We start from the raw sequence: 23,336 nt of genomic DNA on the forward strand, positions 1-23,336 counted from the left end.
CAGGATAACATGGGGAAGATCGAGAGGATAGCATGGGGGAGACAGACAGGATAACATGGGGGAGACAGACAGGATAACATGGGGGAGACAGACGGGATAACATGGGGCATATATGGGGCATGTATAATTTTTACAAATCCACCAAGTGACACTGTGTCTAAGTTCCTTTGCTTTCATTTAAAGACCCATATTTGTTCAGTTTTGAACAATGAAACTGCAGTTTCGCAATCTGTGGAGGTCAAAGTACACATACTGCTTTCTTTGTCCAGACCACTCACCTGGTTTATTCTCCTTTCTGCTTTCAGATAAAGTAAGCTAGCTATGAGAGCAGCGTGAAGTGTTTTAACACACGTTACACCTTTGCCTGAAGCTGTGTTGAAGCTGTGTTGGGCTGCTTCACATATGGGACATGTGCTTTTGTGTTTTTTTGTTCTTCGTGCTCCTCCTCACAGTTGGACATGAAGGTAAGGTGCTACTGGAGTCATGCTACACACGGACTCACCTGGACCTGTTTGACTGCTTTATTTATAATGATATTACACATTTATTTGTATTACGCATTTATTTATGCACTATTTTAACACAATTCCCTCCCTCACCACCCATCATAGCAACTTGTAATTGTTAATCCTTAAACAAACAAGCGGCATTGGTAGCTTTAACAAGGTTAACACTGCAAGCTTTGACAAGGTTAACACTGCTAGCTTTAACAAGGTTAACACTTATAGCAGTAACACTTTATTGCTTGACCAGGCAGCTTTACTGTCATTAGTAATAGTAGTAGTTATTAATTGTAGTGACAATACTAGCAGTAACCATAGTAATAATACTAGCAGTAACCATGGTAGTAATATTATTCGTAATACTAGCAGTAATCATAGTAGTAATAGTATTTATGATACTAGCAGTTAGTAATAGCACTAGTAGAAGAAGATGTAATACTAGTATTAACTATAGTAATTAATATGAGTTTTAGCAGTAATAATATTATTAATAGTATTAATTAGTAATAATAATAATAATAATAATGCGTGTGGTAGTGCCAGGGTGAAGATGGGTCAGTCTTTGTGCTCAATGTGGGCCGCATTGTTATGTTGATTGTCTCTTCCAGCACTGTTACCTTTGAGGGAGTGGAGCACTATGAGCATATAAGAAACCAACCACTCAATACAACCAACCAATCAATACAACCAATTAATCAATAGATCAATTATTCCTTAACATAAGTGGGAGGGTGTATTTTGTGACATAGTCATAAATCATGTCATGATAAAAGTATCATGATTTTCCACTTATGGAAAGTGTGACGTTTGGGCTGTCACGGCGAAGGACGAGACACGAGTCCTCGATAGCAACAGACGTCACCTTTATTTTAACAAGTATTGCGCAATAGCGCACGTAGAACATTGAAATCGACACGGAACGTGTAAACATTAGACAACGACGAGCACAGGACACTGCGCGAACGCACATTAAATAGACAAACCACATTAGCCCCACGTGATTACAAGACGAGTCACAGGTGAGACGAATTATCACAAGACATATCCATCACCCCGTAGTTCCACAGACGCAGACAATGCACGTGGACAACGTAACACACGCCCAAAAGGGAGGGGCCGGGGTCCTCAACGTGACAAAGTTAACATGCACATCTATAAATCAGTGTTTCCCTCACACCATGAGACAGTAACAGTTGCTGCAACTGAGGAACACTGAGTACATAATAATAGTGTTAACATAATGAAACAGGCCTAGAAGTAGGAGTAGAAGCAATGATATTATGGTATATTATACCATAATGGTAGTATAGCAATAGTACTGACAGCAGTACTAACAGTAGTAGCATTAGTATTAATAGTATTGATAGGAGTGGAAGTAAGAGCACTATTAATAAGTAGTATTAATAAGAGTATTAATATCAATAGCATTACTAGTAGAAGCAACAGTAATAATAGCATTAGTAAATGTAGTAACAGTAGTATTAGTAGTAGTGGTAGTAGCAAAAGTACTAATCTTTTGTTCATTGCATTTTGTTGTTTGTGTTTTGCTTTGCAAAATAACACGCAAAAATCATAAAATGTATATTTTGAACTTATTTTGAAGTAACTGTTTGAGGTTAAAAAAGTAAACATACGCAAAGACAAAATGACTCTTTTAAGCAGGTGTACATGTGCAAGGCCCCTCTGCTCCTCTGGTGGTCCAGTTAGGAGACACGGTGATGCTGCCGTGTTACACCCAGGGCCCCCTGCCTCTGGAGGGGCTGCGGGTGGAGTGGAGAAAGAAGGACTCGGAGTCTGTGGTGAACATCTTCCAGCATGGAGAAAGCAGGCCAGACCTGCAGAGCCCGTCTTTCAGGGGGAGGGCCCACTTTTTTCCTGATGAGGTGTCCAAAGGGAATTTCTCCATCTTACTCAAAAATTTAGAAAAAAGTGATTCAGGAGTTTACAAGTGTACAGTTAGTAGGTACAAAGAGTCCATGGAAACAGAAGTGGAAATTAAAAACATTGGTAAGTAAATTTGCATAAACTTGGTGATTTCTCTGAATGAACATTAAATGTCTTAGTAATAATAATAATAATAATAATAATAACTTAATTTTTTTAATTAAATTTCTTCTTTTCATGATGCCACTACATCACTGAATTTCTATTTATTTTATATTTTGATATCAAACTTTTACCGGTCTACCCGATTACCTCCTGCAGAGCGTCTAGTGGTGACAGGAGCAGATCGTGCTGTTGTTGCCTCTGTGGGTGAGGAGGTCATTCTGAACTGCTCCATAGACTCTCATCTACCGGCCAACAGGATAGAACAAGTTGCCTGGAGACACATGGACAGAGATGTCCTGGTCCTGCTCTTTCAAGACAACGAGACCTTCCCAGAGTCTTCACATAAGAGTTACCAGGGAAGGGCTGAGTTCTTCCTGACTGAAATTCCCAAAGGAAACTTCTCACTAAAGCTGAAGAATGTTAAGATGGAGGATAAAGGAGGATTCATGTGTGAAGTCCACACCAGGGAGCAGTCAGGACACACCATTGTGCTTCTGCAGAGAGTCGGTAACAAAGAATTATTACTCTTAATTCTAATAGGTTTATGTAATTCTGTATTTGTTTGGTTGCTTGATTCAAATGCATGTTTTCTGTGAGGTCATTTTAAGAAAGTGCGAATAAATATTATGTGTTTTTGTGGAATACATGGAAAAACTAAGAACGTCAAACACTTTTAATGCTGATTCTTGTGCATTTAACCCTAACCCTATAGACTCTTGTGCATTATTCGTGCAGGTTTCTCCGTTTTCAATATCCTGGTGCTGGTCCTGTGCATTGCCACACTACTGCTTGCAGTGGCATTGTGTGTTTCTATTTTAATCCAGCAAAGAAAGAAAGGTATTCCATTATATCTTAACTATATCATAAATATTACATTCATATTGTGTTTACACCTGTATAAGTAAAATGCTAATTGATTCTTCTTTTCTAGCTTCTAGTGAAATTGTCATGAGAATTCACGCGTCACTGATCCTCTGTCCAAACGTTTGTATGTGTGCTGCCTTCATATTGTGGTCAACAGAAGGTAAATTCATGATGATTTTCTTCAGGTCTCCAGGGTTCCCACTGCTCATGGGATTTCTGGACTGTTACTGAATGTTATAATCTGTTCCAGATATATCTGTAACGCGTTGCCGCCGATCACGGCGGTGACGCGTTGGTTTAAACGTGGTGAGAACCCAAACGCTAACCAAAAAATAAAACGGCAAAAAGACAGCCAACTGAAACCTCCGCAGATGCGGGAAAAAACGAAAATAAAACTCAAGGGTAACAACAGAAGGATAATACGGAGGAACTCGACGTGTACAGGTAAGTAAACAAACAAAAAACACGCGGAAAGAAATACAACGCGTCTAATAAGGGAAAAACAGGAAAACGAAAAAACACACGGAGAAACCTCAACGTGTCAGAAGGAGAGGAGAAAAAATATACAAAACAAAAGACGAAGCTTTGGTACAAGACCAGCGGCTTCTTACCAGGTTACCTGTAAGACTGTCAACCAGAACACTGGAGGACAACCGACGAAGAACAGAGGGAGAAGACAAAAAAGAAACAAAACCAACCTGAGAACACTCAGGGGGAAAACGAGAGAAAGAGAGCAACGAGATCGTAGTGAGAAGAAGAGAGAACTTGGCTTAGGCTGTGAGAGTGCGTGACTACAGACAACTTCAGCAATGCGTTGCTGAAGTCGCCTGCTTTAAATAGGCAGCCCAACAGGTGTAATCTATCGGGCTCGATTACCCCTGGTACCAGCTCGCGGGCTCCGCCTAGTGGCGGCAGGAGGCACGTGCCTGGGTCCAACCCTGACAGAACCCCCCCCTCTAGGCCCGAGACCCCGCGGGCCCAGGGCAACAGCCCTGTCGCGGTAGAAGGCCGCAATCAGGGAAGGATCCAGGATGCGTGCCCTGGGAACCCAAGACCGCTCCTCAGGACCGTAACCCTCCCAGTCCACCAGGAATTGATCCCGCCCCCGGACCCGACGGACGTCCAAAAGACGCCGCACCGTGTAAACAGGACCACCACCAACCATACGCGGCGCAGGAGGAGCCGGGGCGGGAGAAGAACCACATAAGTAAGGCCGGAGATGGGACACGTGAAACACCGGGTGGACACGCATGGACGGAGGGAGAACCAAACGGTAGGTGACCGGGTTGATGCGACGGTCGACTTTGAACGGGCCCAGGAAGCGAGGAGCCAGCTTCTTGGTGCCGCCCCGCACCGGTAAGTTACCCGCCGCCAACCACACCCGCTGACCAGGACGGAAGGACAGCGCAGGGAGACGATGCTTGTCGGCGCTGCGGCAATAGGCGGAGGAGGCCTTCAACAGGACCGAGCGAGCACGCGACCAAGCCTTGCGACAGCGCCGAAACTGAGCCACAGCAGAAGGCACAGCTACGGCCTGCTCGTGATCAGCGAACAGGGGAGGCGCATACCCAAACAAGCATTCAAAGGGCGACATACCCAGAGCGGAATGCCATAGCGTGTTGTGGGCGTACTCGGCCCACAACAGGTGATCGGCCCAGGACGCGGGGTTAGAGGACGCCAGGCACCTGAGCGTCTGCTCCAGGTCCTGGTTGACTCGCTCGGTCTGACCGTTAGACTGGGGGTGGAAACCCGATGAGAGGCTGGCGGAGGCACCGAGGAGGGTCAAAAAGGCCTTCCAGAAGCTGCTGGCGAACTGAGGTCCTCTGTCGGACACCACGTCCTGAGGAAATCCGTAGTTACGGACTACATGAACCAGTAATAGAGACGCAGTTTCTCGGGCGGAGGGTAGCTTAGGCAGGCCGATGAATTTGCTGTACTTAGAGAACCTGTCTACAATCACGAGAATGGTGGTCAGCCCTTTGGAGGATGGAAGACTGGTGATGAAGTCTAGGGAGATATGGGACCATGGTCTGGAGGGAATAGGCAAAGGGCGCAACAGCCCCCTGGGCTTGTTACGAGGGGCCTTACTCCTGGTGCACACCTCGCAGGAAGCCACGAAGTCACGGATCTCCTGATCCATCGCAGGCCACCAAAACCTCCTTTTTATGAGCTCGGCGGTCCGCCTAGCACCGGGGTGCGCCGCATACCGTTCGGTGTGTCCCCATAAGAGGACCTTACGCCGGACGGTCGAGGGCACGTAGAGACAGCCAGGAGGAACACCGCTAGGGCCGGGTTCGTTAGCGAGTTCATCCTGTACTGCTTTCTCAATACCCCACCGGATAGGTGCGACAACGACTCCCGGGGGAAGCACGGTCTCAGGGGGACTGTCGACGAGAGGTGGCTCCCACTGTCGGGACAAAGCGTCAGGCTTGGTGTTTTTTGAGCCAGGACGATACGACAGAGTGAAGTCGAAACGACTGAAAAACAGGGCCCATCTGGCCTGTCTGGCATTGAGGCGCTTGGCCTGCTGGAGATAGGTCAGGTTTTTGTGGTCTGACCAGACCAGGAAAGGATGGCGAGCCCCCTCCAGCCAGTGTCGCCACTCCTCTAAGGCCATCTTAACGGCCAGGAGTTCTTTGTCCCCTACGTCGTACCTTCTTTCCGTGGGGGTGAACCGGTGTGAAAAGTAAGCACAGGGATGCAGCTTAGGAGGAACCCCGACCCGCTGCGAGAGAACAGCCCCAACACCCAGATCAGAAGCGTCAGTCTCAACAACGAAGGGAAGCTCAGGGTCAGGAACCCGCAGTACAGGAGCACTAGTAAAAAGGCCCTTAAGGGTCTCGAATGCTTTCTGGGCTTCTGGAGTCCATGTGAACCTCCCCAGTTTTTTGCTAGTGAGAGCAGAGAGCGGAGCCGCGAGGGAGCCAAAATTTCTAATAAAGCGCCTGTAGAAATTGGCAAACCCCAGGAAGCGTTGGACCAAACGCACGGACGTGGGCACGGGCCATTGAGACACAGCTTTAATCTTGGCGGGTTCCATTGCCAGTTTACCGTTGGCAATGATGAACCCCAAGAAGGCTACTTCGGCGACGTGGAACAGGGACTTCTCTAATTTAACATAGAGGTGATTCTCGAGTAGCAATTGGAGCACGCGGCGTACGTGTTGCTGATGCTCTTGGACGGTACGGCTATATATTAAAATGTCGTCCAGGTAGACGTAGGCGTAGTTATCCAAAGCCTCCCTAAGGACGCCGTTAACAAACCGCTGAAAAGCGGCGGGTGCGTTCATGAGACCAAACGGCATGACTAAGTACTCGTAATGCCCGGAGGGCGTGTTGAAGGCGGTTTTCCACTCGTCGCCCTCCCTGACACGCAACAGGTTGTACGCACTTCTCAGATCTAGCTTAGTGAAGACCGTCGCCCGTTGAAGGGCCTCGAAGGCAGAGGACATGAGAGGCAAGGGGTGGCGGTCTTTGATAGTGATCTTGTTAAGCCCCCTGTAATCGATGCAAGGGCGGAGACCCCCATCTTTTTTCCCCACAAAGAAAAATCCAGCCCCGGCGGGAGAGGTAGAGGGACGAATAGTACCAGCCGCGAGCGCCTCCTGTATGTAGGTCTCCATAGCCTTGCGTTCAGGCAAAGCTAGGGAAAACAAACGCCCCCTAGGGGGAGTAGTACCGGGCAGGAGGTTAATAGCGATATCGCAGGCTCTATGCGGGGGTAGGAAGCCTGCTTTGCGTTTGCTAAAAACGTCTTTGAGGTCGTGGTAGACAGTAGGAACCTTTTCTATGAACGCTATCTTTTCTTGGCTCTCCCCGGTTTTGCTGCGGTGGGGCGCCAAGCACGACTGTTCACAGACCTTACTCCAACGGTTAATGGACAGATTAAGCCAATCTACGTCGGGGTTGTGGCGTTGGAGCCAGGGAAACCCTAGGATCAGCTGTAGTTTGGGTGCAGCGATGACATAGGGGGTGAGTGTTTCGTGGTGGTTCCCTATAGAAATGTTCAGAGGAACGGTTTGGTGGGTTATGTCCCCGGAAGTGAGCAGCCTACCGTCCACAGCGGACACAGAGATGGGCTTTTCTAGAGGAACCAGAGGTATGGAGAGTGAGGCTACGAGAGCGGTGTCTATGAAATTACCAGAGGCCCCTGAGTCAACGAGAGCCAGGACCCGATGTTCCTCAGAACCTCTCCATGACACCACTACATGAGGCATCAGTCCACATGCGGGGAAATAAGTGCCATGACCCGTCGGTGCAACCCCGTTCACCGACGGGTCTGCCCTTTTCCCTGTAACTCAGGACACTCGGCGATACGGTGGTTAGCCCTGCCGCAATAAAGACACTTGCCCTCTCGTATGCGGCTTTGTCTTTCCTGACGGGAGAGACGAGTGTGCCCTAATTGCATGGGCTGTTCCGATGACGCGCCCTCCTCGTGTGTGGTCTTACGCACAGGGGATACTGCCTTAACACTGGGCGAAGTGAACAAACGGCGGTGTTGTTTACGGTCCCTCAACCGATTATCTATTCTAATGGTGAGGTCTATAGCGTCGTCCAGACCGCTAGGAGGCTCCCTGAGGGACAGTTCGTCCTTGATCTCTTCGCTCAAGCCTTCTATGTAAACGGCCCCCAGCGCCTCCGAACCCCAATCACTTTCTGCCGCCAGTGTGCGGAAGTCCAGAGAGTATTCCGCCACGGTAGATCTGCCCTGTCGCAAACGTAACAGCCTAGAAGCGACCATACCCCCTGAAGCAGGATGAAAAAACGCCTGCCGCATAGCCCGAGAAAACCGTTCGTATGAGGAACAGAGCTCCGGCTGGTTCTCCCATACCGGTGTAGCCCACCGTAACGCTTTCCCCGAGAGTAACGCCATAACATAAGCCACTTTAGCACGTTCGGTGGGAAAACGGGACGGTTGTTGTTCAAAGATAAGAGAACACTGTAACATAAACCCCCTACACTCGTTGGGATCCCCGTTATAACGCGCCGGAGCGGGCAATGCGGGCTCAGCACGAGAGTCAGCAGGCAGCCCAACAGCCCCGGGGGAAACCAGAGGGCTGGGAGCCGCAGCAGGCGGATCAGGCTTTTGGACAGCGAGAGCGATAGCCTGGAGCTGAGTGTGAATTTCCTGCAACGCCTGCTCATGCCTGCCAATAGTCTGCCCTTGTATGGCAAGGGCGTTTCGCATGTCGTCGGCGTCAGGGTTAGCTGGGTCCATAATAGGCTGAAGTTGTTCTGTAACGCGTTGCCGCCGATCACGGCGGTGACGCGTTGGTTTAAACGTGGTGAGAACCCAAACGCTAACCAAAAAATAAAACGGCAAAAAGACAGCCAACTGAAACCTCCGCAGATGCGGGAAAAAACGAAAATAAAACTCAAGGGTAACAACAGAAGGATAACACGGAGGAACTCGACGTGTACAGGTAAGTAAACAAACAAAAAACACGCGGAAAGAAATACAACGCGTCTAATAAGGGAAAAACAGGAAAACGAAAAAACACACGGAGAAACCTCAACGTGTCAGAAGGAGAGGAGAAAAAATATACAAAACAAAAGACGAAGCTTTGGTACAAGACCAGCGGCTTCTTACCAGGTTACCTGTAAGACTGTCAACCAGAACACTGGAGGACAACCGACGAAGAACAGAGGGAGAAGACAAAAAAGAAACAAAACCAACCTGAGAACACTCAGGGGGAAAACGAGAGAAAGAGAGCAACGAGATCGTAGTGAGAAGAAGAGAGAACTTGGCTTAGGCTGTGAGAGTGCGTGACTACAGACAACTTCAGCAATGCGTTGCTGAAGTCGCCTGCTTTAAATAGGCAGCCCAACAGGTGTAATCTATCGGGCTCGATTACCCCTGGTACCAGCTCGCGGGCTCCGCCTAGTGGCGGCAGGAGGCACGTGCCTGGGTCCAACCCTGACAATATCAGGGCGTTTAGTTTCTAGTACTTTACACGTCAGCTGCCGTTCTGCAAACTGTTACGTGTTCAGGTGTTTCCTCTGTTCTCTGTTCAATATAGGTCAGGAAATCCAACTTCTCAGTTAGGGAATGTCAGGGAGTTTGAGCCGGTCTGCATATGGCCAGTCTCATGCAGACTGTATATGTTTGTTATTACATTTTGTGGTAATTAAACTTTTTCTTTTAGGGTTTCTAATTGAGGTTATCACCTGTTCAACTATCAGCCTCATACGCCCTCTTCTGTTGATAAAGACCCATCCATATCTTAGTCGGTTTCCAGGTAAGTTCACCTGTGATATGACCAGTGTTGGGAATGTTACTTTATATAAAGGAATTAGTTATAGTTACTCGCTACTTGTTCAAAAAGTAACTTAGTAACTGAATTACTCTATAATAAAAGTAACTCTGTCACGTTGAGGACCCCGGCCCCTCCCTTTTGGGCGTGTGTATACGTTGTCCACGTGCTTTGTCTGCGTCAGTGGATATCCGTGGTGGGGGTTATGTCGTGTGATCAATAAGTCTCACCTGTGAATCGTCTCGTAATCACGTGGGGCTAATGTGGTTTGTCTATTTAATGTGCGTTCGCGCAGTGTCCTGTGCTCGTCGTTGTCTAAGTCTACACGTTGCTGTGTGAGTGTTTCACGTTTTCTGTGCGCTATACAGCGCTATACTTGTTGTAATAAAAGTGACCGTGAGAAATTCCAGCGGACTCGTGTCTCGTCCGTCAGCCGCCTCCCGCGTCACAAACTCGTTACCAGGGAAAGTAACTATTTGCATTACATTAAAAAAAAGTTATATGCCAATGAATAAGGATTTTTTGAAAAAGCAGTTTTCACAGTCAGTTGAAATGAGTAGATCAGAAAGGTGTTTAACTTTTGATATTTATTGCACATTATCCTTTAAAATTCCAAATCTTTGTAAAAAAAAAAAAAGCAAAAGTAAACAGTTACACTATATAAAGTGCATTTACATCTATCAAATTAAAGTAAATTCTCTCAACCTGAGACAACTGGTTTATTCACAACAGAAGTAAACTTATAAACAATAAAACCTCTATTCTTAATTAAATAAATCAAATACCCAGTCTGGTAGAAATTCAGGAACTTCAAGTATTTTCTTAAATAATGTTTATATCGCCACCTTGAAAATGCAAATTTTTCTTCAGCTTGCTCCTGACTCGCCATTTCTGCCTCTTCTCCGTTTGTGTCGTGTGTCACTTGTAAAAACACTGGCATGTAAAAACACTGGCTCTGATTGGCTACCATAACGCTGCCTTAGCCAATCGCTTACTGACTTGTTAAGTTAAACAGGTGTTACACCGAGAACTGTGACCTATCAAGATCTGTTACTTCTCACTAACCTGGGCAGGGGTCCGCTCGGATTACGGTTAGTATATCAATATATAGTAACGCACCGTTTTTAATGACCAGTAACGTCAACGGTGTTGTAACGACAGGAAAAGTAATTAATTATATTATCCCGTTACTGACAAAATGACGCCGTTACCTAACGCCGTTATTTTTATTGGTGTTATTCGTAACACTGGATATGACAGATCATGAGCTGTTCGTTCTTTCTGCTGTGATGCTTTTAAGAAATACTCAGCACCATCTTTATTAGAAACGTCCAGTAACTCAAGTACAGACATGATAGTTCACTACAAACAGAGGTTAGGGTTAGCTATCTTCCAACTCGTTATCAACTTCTAATTTGTTTGTTTGTTTTTAAATTTGTGTAAATTTGGAAATATACAATCTCTGCATTTAATTCAAAATAAACAATACAAAAATGAAGTTAACAGTAAATAAGATATCAGGTAGTGAATGTATTGTTTTGTGTGCAAAGTTAAGATCTTCCTAATTTGGGGCATTAAACTCCCTATAAATAAATGAATGGATAAATGGATTTACTCCCCAGACAGATTTCAGAAAGCAGTGAAGCCCTTGGCTGTTCCAGTGTATCACTTCGTTATAGCTATAGCTGTATGCTCAGGTAAGGGCAACATTTCCTCAGTAAAGTCAGCTGTGTGTCCACTGAAATGCTTCATATGCATCTTGATGTAAATGTGTTTTAATATGACCCACTGACGTAGCCAGATATGCAATTTTCAGTCTGTTATTATTCATCAGGCTGGGTTGCTGAATTCAGTCTATTTTTCAGAGGAAAAAATGCAATTTTTTTCATGTATAAATCTGGTCATATGTATTTATCTGTTCTTTAGGGACTTTTGATGAGATCAGGCAGACAGGGACAGAATTTGGACATATTGCAACAATGATGGTGTGTCTGGGAGTGGTGATTTTCATTGGTGCGGTGATTTTAGGTAAGAACAAACATGCATTGAAGAAGCTTGAATCTCTTTAACCAACTTAATTAAAACGTAAGAAAAAACTTTGTTTTGTTGTATTGTATTTGTATATATCCGAATAACGTTTAATATTCATATGGAATCTGTGATATTCTGATTGGTGCAATCATAGATGGTGTATATATAACAGTCTGTGGATGCAATTTCAAAGCGTATTTTACACTGATATACTGCAATCCCCACCCTTACTCCACCTACTCCTGACTCCACCCACCCCTGACTCCACCCCCACTGTTTTACAGCAGGGTTTGGTTTCACGATACCAGCGGCCATGTGTTTGGAAGCAGGGAACTGTGCTTTGCTTTGTCTTGTTCTAAGACAAAATAAAGAAGGCTTTGACAGTAAGTAGCTGATTCATACATTATATTGTTTAAAAATCGAATTTATTTAAAATGATTAAATATGGAATATGCTGGCATATTTGTTTTATATCCCACATAAATTTGTGTGTTAGATCATTCTGTCACATATTTTAATTTGAATGAAAAAGTGAACATACATTGTCATCTTTGTAACTCCATTGTGTGTAACCCTTTCACCACTGAGCTCGCTATATGATACCACCTAATATAGGTTCCCTTCAGTGTGTAATCTCACTGTGGTGAAGAAAACATTTCAATGTATATAAATCAAATAAAATCAAATATATTTGTATAGCGCTTTTCACAACACATGTTGTCACAAAGCGCTTTACAGGATTTACAAGGTTAACAATACTATGGGTCCAAATCCCTAATGAGCAAGCCAAAGGCGACAGTGGCAAGGAAAAACTCCCTAGATGGTGGGGAATAGGAAGAAACCTTGGGAGGACCAAGACTCAAAAGGGAACCCATCCTCCATTGGGCGGCCCGTTAACACACAAATTACACAAAAACAAATTATACAGATGAATACACAAGTTACAAACAAATCACACAATCAGACTAAGTATAAGGTAACTAGAATGAAAGTTCTGGGTGTTGATACTTACCTGGCAGGGGTGAGACCCTTATCAGGAAGGTGGTTCGCCCAAGGTGAGGCTCAGTCATTGCACTCAGGCTGTGCTGACCCTTGCGAATTCCCCAAATGCGGAAATCTCGACTGCATAATTTCTGGTAGTGGGGGACTGCGTTTGCGCTCTCCCCTGATACTTTTATTTGTTGGGGCAGTCATGGCCTGGTGGTAGGGAACTGGTCTTGTGACCGGAGGGTCGTGGGTTCGATTCCCAGACCTGAAGCCATGACTGAGGTGCCCTTGAGCAAGGCACCTAACCCCAACTGCTCCCCGAGCGCCGGGCTAGGGCTGCCCACCGCTCTGGGCACGTGTGCACCACAGCCCCCTAGTAATCACTAGTGTGTGTGTGTGTGTTCTAACTGCACAGATGGGTTAACCGTCTGTCTGTCTGTTGTCAGTTGAATGTGTCTGCACCGTTATTTTGTTGTTTTGTTGTGTTAGCGCTTGCTAACAACTGTCCGGTCGCTGCTACTCTGTTGCCGTTAAAAAATGCAGAGCCGTTGCTCTGCCTTACCGGTGCCCTGCTGAAGTTCCGCTCAGTTTCGGCTGTAGTTAAAAATAAACTTTCAGTTTTGTTCTTGGAAGATGCTCTGTCCTATCCTTTTATCTCATCGATATATTATATTTTAAATTTCTCTAGGTGAAAATACCTTAAATGTTTGTTTTAGTTTAGGAGCTCCTGCTTTTTGCTGCCATTTTAATTGTCATCACTCTTGGCCCTTAAACCATAAAAACCGTATAAACCGTGTCTAAGAACTTAACTGATTCTAAAGAGGTTTCCCACGGTAACCAAATATAGTGTACAACAAAAAATAGTATTCACACAATAATGTACTTTTTAGAGTCTTGTATTAATTAAATGCTAAACATAACACGAACCCCCCCCCCCCCCCCCCCCCCCAGTAAAACAAAAATTAACTTCGGCCTTTTTGTATAGTTTTAAAGTTTTCAAGAGTGCACTCTTAGCATTGTATGCAAGCTTGGATTTAAGTTTGGTGGCACATGTTGGAGCTCATATCCCTTAATAGAAACAGTAACACTACCGGTCTGAAGTACTTTCCTCATCGTCACGAACTCAAAAGATGCATAACACCGAACCCCAACTCCCCTGGCTCTCGTCCCACGATGCAGATAGTTGGCTGGATCCATGTGTCACACTTTTCTCCTCCCGTTCGGCTTTTCCTAAGGCGAAATCCTCACAGTCGGCAGCAGTGCTAGCTCTAGCGTAGCTTAGCTCCTCGGCTCGGTCCTCAAAACTAGTTCAAACTCACTCTACCATGCAGGTCGGCCATGGTCTCCTCCGCGATCATTTGGAGTAAGGAACGAGGATTCAAGCCGGACAAACTCAGCAGCAAGCACTTTCATAAAGTTTTCTGGCCTCAACCGGTCTCTGTGCCTGTTCACCCGAACACCACCAGTCTGCCGTTTTTCCTCACAAACTCACACCCCAGAATCATGACAAATACCTGGATGTTAACTTATAAACAATCATGAAATAATTGAGTGAATTTACTATTTTTAACTCGTTTTTTTTTTTTTTTACTTTATGTAGAACTGTAACGCAGCATGGGCTGCAGAGCGAGGGGACAGACACAAATGCTGAGAAGAGCGAGATTTATTACAGGGCATACCATCCTCGTCGTCTGATAACCAGTCCGGGTTCATAACAGGAGGGCAGTCCGAAAAACAAGCGTACACGGGCATAACTAAACAGAAACACGAGTAACGAACAAAGAATAAAAAAAACCAGGAAACACACTACGGGCAATGGAAACATAGAAACAATGAAGAATCCAAACATTTAATGCCTCAGTACATAACAAAATTAAACACATTTTTCAACAAATAAAAATATCCTGATTGCACAAAAATCTGACTCCTCTACATCAATGCAAAAAATAAATATATTTTCTTAACCAAATATTTAAACCAGCTAAGTGTAAAGCTTGAAAATATCTCATTAAAAAAACATTTAAATCTGTCAGGGCTGGCCCCAGGGTGGGTCCTTCAGTCACCACCATGAGGAGCCCACAAGCCAGACCTCAGGCTAATCAGCAGTGATGGCCTGCACCAGAGGCGTAGCGCAAAATTCTGGGGCCCCACCGCAAGGAGGCAATGAGGAGGCCCGTGCGTGAGCTAAAATCTCACGAGCGACCGTAGCGCGCGACCCTTCGCGAGCGGTGTAGGCGTTTATACTTTCGCGAGCGTCGCGAGCATCACTGCAGTGTAAATATGGCTTTGCAGTGTTGTCCGAAATGATACGTTAACAAATACGAGCCTTTTGTAATTCCAGGACGAAACATGAGAGAACGTGAAGACGTTAAGATTGGGCGTTTTGAAAATAAACAACCATTAAATAATGTGATAAAAAGCGAATAATTTCGAGTATATGTATAAATATTTAACTAAGTTTAACGTGCTGGGAAATATTGAAATGGACCTTGAAAGTGATGTACAAATGCTTTAATTCCACCTTGTTAAGGTGCATGAACCCTGCAAACATGACTTTGTTCATCGCGCTGAAGCGCGGCGTGCGCGCGAAATTACAAAATTCGAGAGGTGCACGACCTCGCGAATCGACAGCGCACGGGCGGAGCCACAGCGATTACGTCATTTTCGCCGCGCAGACCCTCAAGTATAAACCAGGCTTAACATCACCCAGGAGGATGACTAAACAACAAACTCGTCCTAAGGCGGGGCCCACCTGTGTTCGGGGCCCCCCCCGCAGTGCGTGCCTTGCGTGCCCCTCCCCTACGCCAGTGGCCTGCACCTGTTGTCCTGAGTTTATAAGAAGACAGATGCAGTGTCTCACCGCTGAGTTGTCTGCCTTCTTTGTTACCAACCTCCAGCCCTTCTCTCTGTTGTCACGACAAGGTGTCTCACCACCCTACCTCATTCTTATTTGAGATTTTTTGTTTTTTATACTGTCTCTTCGAGTACTTACCTCTTGCGCCGCTCCCTGGCCTCTCTCAAGTTTTCCTCCTGCTGTCATTTTTCCTATCCGTTTGGTTTTGGGTTTTGGGAAGGGATTTTTGTTCTTCGTGGCATTTGCCAGCCAGCCAGTTACTTCCCCTGACATACTTTGTTTCTCTTTGGTTTTTTGCATTGATTTCATTCCGCGAATATTTCTGTTATTCTGTGTTTTCCGTGTCGATTATTTCTGCGGTTGCTTTCTGTTCTCCCCTGTTATACGCGTTGATTATTCCCGCGATTACTTTCAGTTCTCCCTCATCATCTGCACTGAATATTCTCTGCGAATTAGTTTTGTTTTCTCACGCTTGTAATATTGTCATGGTAGGTCAGCCTGGACGCCACCAGAGGGCGCGCACACACAAGCCCTCGGTTACACGCACGCCCACAACTACACGGAGCACACCCTCTCAGTCTCGGTCACTCCTACTCTCACAATCACCAGAGTACTGACACCTGTCACTTAATCAGGTGGTGGTGTATTTATTCCCACAGGTCGCGCTATCCAGTCCTGCGCATTCAGCCCGCACCCTTGCACCGTGGGAGAGACCTGCTCTGTGTTCCAGCTAGTTAAAGCTCCGTTTATATTCCTTTTGTTCGTTGTTATCTCTTCGCTGCTATTTCTGTTCGTGTTTAGTCTGCCTTGTCGCCTGAGTATTTCAGTTGATTGATTATGGAGAATAAACCCACTCCTCCTCAGCCTCTGCCTCCTGCTGCTTCTGTCCCAGCGTCACATATTGCTTATTGCACGGACAAGGCTTTTGAGTCCACTACCGTAAAAAATCCGCTGGGGATTTTGTCTCCTAAATCCCCCGCTCTGACAAAATCAAAATGTAAAAATGTCCTATTGCCAGCGCCGTCTTAGCGTTTATGTTCAGCTTCTTCATCCTACTGACAGTCACCACATTTCTTTGGGTGTTTTAGCCAGCTTTCAGATACCCACAGTACTGCCCTCTGTTGGCTTGGGAATTATGATGGTTCTCGTTCTACAAGAGTACGGCTTTGAAGGAAAACCCCTCCGGTGTAAGTACAATACTGCCAAAAAGTCCTTGTATCTTTACTCCATCTGACCTCTGTTAACATTTAAACAGTTTACCAAAGAGCTGGCGCTAATGCAGCCAATCTGAATGATGACGTCATAGGTCTCCCCATTGCTCTGTTAACTGTTATGGTGGTGGTGTTCAGCATGGGTGGGACTGCTGCCTGTGTGTTCTTCATCGCTGCCTTGAGAATCACCTTCAAAGGTATGCACTTAAGACACCTCACAGGAACCCAACACCCTTTTCATGTACGTATTTATAATAGAGATCAAGACAGAGGCAGTCAACACTAGTGAGGTACACAAGGATTCCTCAGAAAGCAGATGTTTTGGACCAAGCTGTGCTTCTGCCAGTGCTTCTGATTCTAGTGTCATTTGTATCAAACCCTCAAAACATGGAGAGTTGTTGGAGTACTGGGGAAGTGAAGCAGTTCCATATGGCCACTGTTTTATTTCCAGGATTATACATCAGCACTGAAGGAATTCTTGTGGTCTTAACTGCAGATTGTTTATAGGTCAGTGCGTCCACTCTGAACAGGTAAAACACGAACAGAAGCAGCATGTTTGACTTCCTCAGGAAAAACAGTGATAAATATGTTCACATATGGAAGGAAGTCTTCATTCTTAGAGCAAATGCATTTAATCTTTAATAGACGTGAGTAAGGGATGAGGATTTACAGACCTTGCAATGTAAAAAGTTTACCTGAAAATCAGAATGGCTTGTAATAGATGGTGGTATTTGAACCAGAATTTATCATTAACCTAAACATCCAAAATAATTATCCTGTGCGTGTATGTGTGTTTGCATGACTATACTGTGTTTAAAATCTTAATATTTCTCATTTTAGTGTGGATTCCTTCTCTTACTTCAGCCATACATTTAATTGCATGGACAGTCTTGATCATGGTCCTGTCTAGATACAGACTTCATATACAAGGATGTTGCTCTCAGTGTCGAGGAAAAGCATGTGAGTATGCTTTTACAAAATGCCCCATCACACGCTCATTCCTGGACTCCAACTGTGTTCGGTTGGTTTTGTTGGTTTTGCTGGTCTGGTATTGGGCTCTGTAGCTCTTGCAGTGTTTCCCTCCCCAGGCCTCCGCCTGCCCCTTTTTGCTCTAATAGCCTTCTCTCTGCTTTGGGATCTCTGACTCTGGATTACTCTGTCAATAAAAATGCATGCCAGCTCTGTCCCTGTTCATAACAACGTCCTTTCTTTTACTCTTTTTTTTTTCCTCTTTTGTCCTCCCATTTGTAAGTCTTTCATGAAAAAGGTGAAGATTATTATTTTTTATATACTTACTTTAAATTAAGTTTAAATTTATTTAAGTTTAATATATTTAAGTTATTTAAGGTTAAAATGCAGTTTAAATTAGTAAAACAGTTTCAAGGATTACACAGACAATGCACAGAGTAATAACTGAACTGAAACAGATGAGATGCTAACAAGTAAATTACAAACTCGAAAGGGGAAACTACAACCTGACATAACTAATAGAACGTAGAAGTGAGTGAACACACAGGGAGAATGACAACAGAACACAGAGAACATGATGTACATCAGTGTTAATTTTGACAGCAATTTTTGATTTAGTTTTAGTCTGTCTTCTGACTAAAATGTCATTTAGTTTTAGTCATAATTTAGTCATTGGAGTTGTTTTTAGTTTTAATCTAGTTTTAGTCGACTAATTATCAAAAGAATTTAGATGACTAAAATATAAATGGTGTAATAGTCATTATATATACTTGCACAAAATGAACCATTTAACCAGTTACAGAATATTATTGTTTGTATGTGCAATATATACAAAAACATATTTCCAAACAACTTTTTTGACCAGAACTTATAATTATTGAGCATAACAATAACAAAACATTGATGACCAGTAGGCCCGCTCTACCTGAAAAACATATGGAGTTTGTTATGAACAATACATATTACTGTACATTCTATATAAAACTGGGTGCAGTAAAAACAGCAATGCCATAGCCCGCAGATGTAGTTTCATTTGTTGTATTTTTCCCCATATCATCGTCCCACATGGTTTACACACCATCTTCTTTTTCTCAAAGTAAAAGGAGAAATGTGTTCATATATCGCCACTCATCATTCTCCCTGCTGACATTGTCGAGTTAACTTCGAGTTGAATTTCATGAGTGACCACAGTTCACAGACCAGTGACTGTATATATAATGAACGGTACATCGCCTTTGACTCCCATTGTGAACTTTTGAAGCCACCAAGATGGCCGCACGGACACCACCATCTTGGATGCGCTTGCACAGTAGATGAAAATTGGAGCCAGAGCATGCGCATTAGAACCAGTAGGCAGGACAGTATCTCCGCCAGAGACCGTATCTCCGCCCCGACATTCGTTAGGATACGCCCACCAGTATAGAAACTTTTGACATTTTACAAAATAAACAAAGGTAAGAGGTTTTAATACTGCTGTCGAGAGTTTTGCTGTCGAGAGCGTTCACGTTTGAGCGTCTGGTATTAGATGTCAACCAACGCAGCTATTAACTGTCAATCGCCACACCCCTTTAAATAACACTTAATAACTTCTATAAAATCTGTTTATTGTAGAAAAAAACACTGGGAGAGATACTAACACAATGGGGTCTTATAGAATTGACTAAATATAATTGCTCAAAAAACTTATTTTACGTGTAATAAAAAATCAAAGTTTCTCGTCTGGCCCGTTCACTTACATGGGAATGGGCGGGGTTAAAAGTTGTACTGCAGCCAGCCACTAGAGGGCAGCTGACTCACGAAGGCTTCACTTTTCACTTATTTCGTCCAGTCCACTTATATATACGGTCTCTGTCACAGACTGGTATGGTCTTACCGGGTTCTGTGCGATGTGAAGACGTTAGTATTGATTGGACAGTTACCCGGTTTGTCCCACCTCTCCGTGTACACTAAAGTAGTTACGGTTGGATCTCTTCTTCTTCCCTACCTTTCTCAAAACTAAATCAGGTCTGATTGGATGTCGTCACTGGCCAATATTTTCGTCTCGTTTTTATTCGTTTTATTTCATTTTTATTTTCGTTTTATTTTCATTTCATTTCATTTTATATATGAAATGTCCATTAATTTCATCATCGTTTTTATCCCTTCGTATAATTTTTATTTAGTTATCGTCTCGTTTTCGTCATGAAAAAAAGGTTCGATGACGAAGAATTTTTGTCATAGTTTTCGTCAACGAACCTTTTTTTCATAACGAAAACGAGACAATAACTAAATAAAAATTATACATTAACAAATCTGAAACCAGAAACACAGGACACATGAACATCAAATACCAGGAAGTAAAACCAAAACATGGCATTGCCATAGGAACCATGACGCCAAGGAGGGAACGATTGGGACATATTGGATAGAGCTTACATTTTTAGCCTGCGTAGCATATTAGCTCCAAAAATATAGATGTAATTTGTTGACTCTTTAGCACCACGTTTCCCATGTCAACAGTAGCCTTTGTGTCCCCCTTGCGTTTGGGGTTGCAGGCCCTGCTATTTAGTGATACTTCACTGTGTGTCCATGTGTCCCTGTCTTTTCCTGTCTCCTCATCGCCATGTTTGTGAACGTCCTGAAGGTTCCTAGTTCCATGAGTCCCAGAGTGGTTTGTTTTCCCAGAGTTGTTCTGTTCAGGATCTGGACAAATATGGTTTGACATATTATGTAGAAAATGTACTTTGACGAGCAAAAACATCACAGCTGAGATCAAAGAGCTGAGTCACCTGACCCTGAAGTTGAAACTTCACCAACATCCACTGTAAATGTCTTCTATAGACCTGACAACTTGCTGTTCTGATTCAATGTAGATGTCATCTATAGACCTGACAGCCTGCTGTTTTAAATAATATGCCAATGTTGTTCACCTCTCAGATCTGTGCTGTACCATCATTGCTGCTGTTCTACTCATAATATATGGCGCTCTGAGCCTTCATTACCTGAGCAAGTATATGGAAAATCATAAAGGTATAAAATCATGAAGGTATAAAATCATAAAGGTATTCCTATATGTGGAACTCCAGATGTGTGTAAAAATATGAAATATATATACACACAATATATTTATGTATATATAAACATGCAAACAAGTTAGAATATATATATATATATATATATATATATATATATATATATATATATATATATATATATATATATACATATATATATATATATTCTATGTTTTAAACTGTTGAGTGATGTGTTGAGTGACTGGAGTTTGATTCTATATTTTGATTCTAGATTGCGGTGGGTATACGGCTTTGATTGCACTGCTCCACCTTTTGGCATCAACAGCCTTCTTGAAGCATCCAAATGTTTTACCTTGTGAGTGACCTCAATCTGTTTATTTTTATAGACACTTTAAGTGCTTGTGTCAAAAGGCCAGAGATGAAGGCTTTTCTGAATTTCAGATCTTCCTCACATGCTGGTGTACATGTTTGGAGCTGTTGGCCTCACTCTCATAAATTCTGTTGCTCTTGCTACAGAACTGAAACTGAAAGCAGGTAATCTTCAAACTGGCATCACCATGCACTACAGATATACACAACAATAATGGCTAAATCAGGCTAAATAGGACAAAATAACAACAGTGCATATACATATGTGTCTCCTACTGTGAATGTTTAGGCAAAGGAGTGCGGACTACAAAAGACCTCCGTGTGACGGTCCTGTCGTGTGAAATGGTCTTTGTCTCTGGCTGGCTTGGTCTGGAATTGTGTGGTGTCTGTAAGTCCTAGCAGGAGATCATATTTACTATACATATAAACAAATGCACTTGTTTACACACAGTATATACATATGCTTATATGTATTTAAATTTTGGGGACTTTTCCTTACTATGTAATTAGTGCTTGTATGTTTCTGCATAAAATATAATACAATAGAATATAATGCAATATGTATAACAAAATAACATTTCAATGTTTTAAAGATTTTTATGAGCATGATATTTTTTTTCATGCATCAGATATATAAAATAAACAAAAAATATCCTTAATTAGAAGCCTAATTAGAAAAAAAAAGCATGCTCAATATTTGAAAGCATGATCAGTTTTTGAAAAGGATGATCAGTGTGAGTGTTTGGTACACAGAGGCAGTATGAAAAAACATTGTTCTCAGTCTCTCTGCCAAGGGTCTATACATTGCAGTAAAACTAATTTGTAATTCCTAGTTGTAAAACAAATATGTACCTTATGCATATTACCTCATTGCAGTATTACTTGTGATAATTTTTATTCATATATGTCTACATTTAATCTAGCCAGACGTGATGTTTCTATTCTATATTTGAATGCATCATTTGTCCCATTGTCTAACTGAATTTTATTTCTATCACACAGGGATGAGGACTAGAAACAGGTGTGTTCAACTTAATTATATCAGTTTTTGTCGCACAGGTGACCAGCAGAATGCAGGAGCATTAGAAATGCATAAGGACATTTCAGATTGTCTAATCTAATTGTTTTAGATTACATGAATTTGGGATTAATTTGGAACACTTTGGTTATGTCATTAGAAACTTGTTATTGTGTTAAGAAATTGTCGTTATTTTACACACTGTTATTGTTCTTAACAGAATAAAACTAAACGTTGAAGATCAGAGGGCAGGAGAAACTCAGGTCTGATCACCTGTGTGATGATGCAGGACTTCTTTCATGTTTCAGTTTCTATTTTGCTCTAAAATGTTTATTAAATGTAATGTATTCCTCATCTGCTGATTCTTCAGGAGATGGTGGATGTTTGTGATGTTGTGCCTGACCCCCCAGAGAAGACCACAAGACAAGAATTAGCAGCTCCATCTCAAAATCACACATATAATTTTTGCAAAATTATTTAAACAATGAGGTTGAGTCCTTGAGTCAAGAGGAGGGAAGAAGTGATGAAACACCATGCTGGACACCTGCTAAAGCAGAGAGAGAGAGAGATAAATAGAGGGAGAGAGAGACAGCCATTGTGAAAGATAGAGAGGGAGAGATTTTCTGAGAACATGCTCAGATCTAATTTGCATGTCAGGCTTCAACTTGGTCTGGGCAAAGAATCAATGTTTTGGTTTTTATTTAACTGGACTGGATAACAGTGTTTTGAGACATTGATCATTCACTTGCTAAAATGCTGTGTGACAACAGTACTGCTGTACAGATAGAGCTGAGGTGAGGCGGGGTGTCTGTCTGCTCCTTCGCACTTGATTACTGATCATAACCAATCAGAAGCTAAAGACTCCCCATTATCTGCATTGGAAATTATCTGGGTTTCTACATTAATAAGCCCTAGAATGGTGTAACTGTGTCTGCAGAGGCTTGAGCAGTCATGAGCAGAAAGGCAGGAGACAGCATGGGTAGATGACATCAGCATGGTTAGATCAGCCTTCTTCTTTGATAATTTCTCTTTCAGTAGGTCTCTGGGACCAGAGAGAGAGAGCTGTTCCTAGAACAGACAGCCATTGTTTTCTATTGAGTTGTGTTCTACTTCCACATCCTGTTAACCTGACACAATTATAACCTGTTTAGAGTTGACAGAAATACCTTGCAAGAATGTTAAGAGTCAGGATACCCTTTAGATCACTATGATGA

The 23,336-nt window shown here is 43.3% G+C and overlaps 1 protein-coding gene and 1 non-coding gene across 3 annotated transcripts; both read left to right on the forward strand.

Annotated features, from left to right (window-relative positions):
- Positions 1–279: 279 nt before the first annotated feature.
- Positions 280–23,120, forward strand: LOC143477022 (uncharacterized). Of its 2 annotated transcripts, none has more exons than XM_076975476.1 (19): positions 280–464; positions 2,163–2,510; positions 2,709–3,059; positions 3,288–3,389; positions 3,484–3,576; positions 9,562–9,654; positions 11,292–11,366; positions 11,596–11,697; positions 11,985–12,083; positions 16,630–16,728; positions 16,848–16,949; positions 17,593–17,712; positions 20,638–20,730; positions 21,007–21,090; positions 21,177–21,269; positions 21,394–21,492; positions 22,107–22,125; positions 22,343–22,385; positions 22,493–23,120. In XM_076975476.1, the coding sequence occupies exons 1-19, from the start codon at positions 410–412 to the stop codon at positions 22,601–22,603; spliced, it is 2,181 nt and encodes a 726-aa protein (XP_076831591.1). In that variant the 5' UTR covers positions 280–409; the 3' UTR covers positions 22,604–23,120. The 2 variants fall into 2 exon arrangements, with proteins under 2 accessions (XP_076831591.1, XP_076831592.1); XM_076975477.1 differs by having other exon boundaries at positions 2,166–2,510.
- On the forward strand, positions 12,705–12,868 carry LOC143477148 (U1 spliceosomal RNA). The gene has a single exon (XR_013121492.1). It is a non-coding gene; the product is annotated as a U1 spliceosomal RNA (small nuclear RNA).
- Positions 23,121–23,336: the final 216 nt, after the last annotated feature.

The sequence above is a fragment of the Brachyhypopomus gauderio genome, chromosome 15 (genome assembly GCF_052324685.1).
Source record: "Brachyhypopomus gauderio isolate BG-103 chromosome 15, BGAUD_0.2, whole genome shotgun sequence".
Classification (NCBI taxonomy): Eukaryota; Metazoa; Chordata; class Actinopteri; order Gymnotiformes; family Hypopomidae; genus Brachyhypopomus; species Brachyhypopomus gauderio.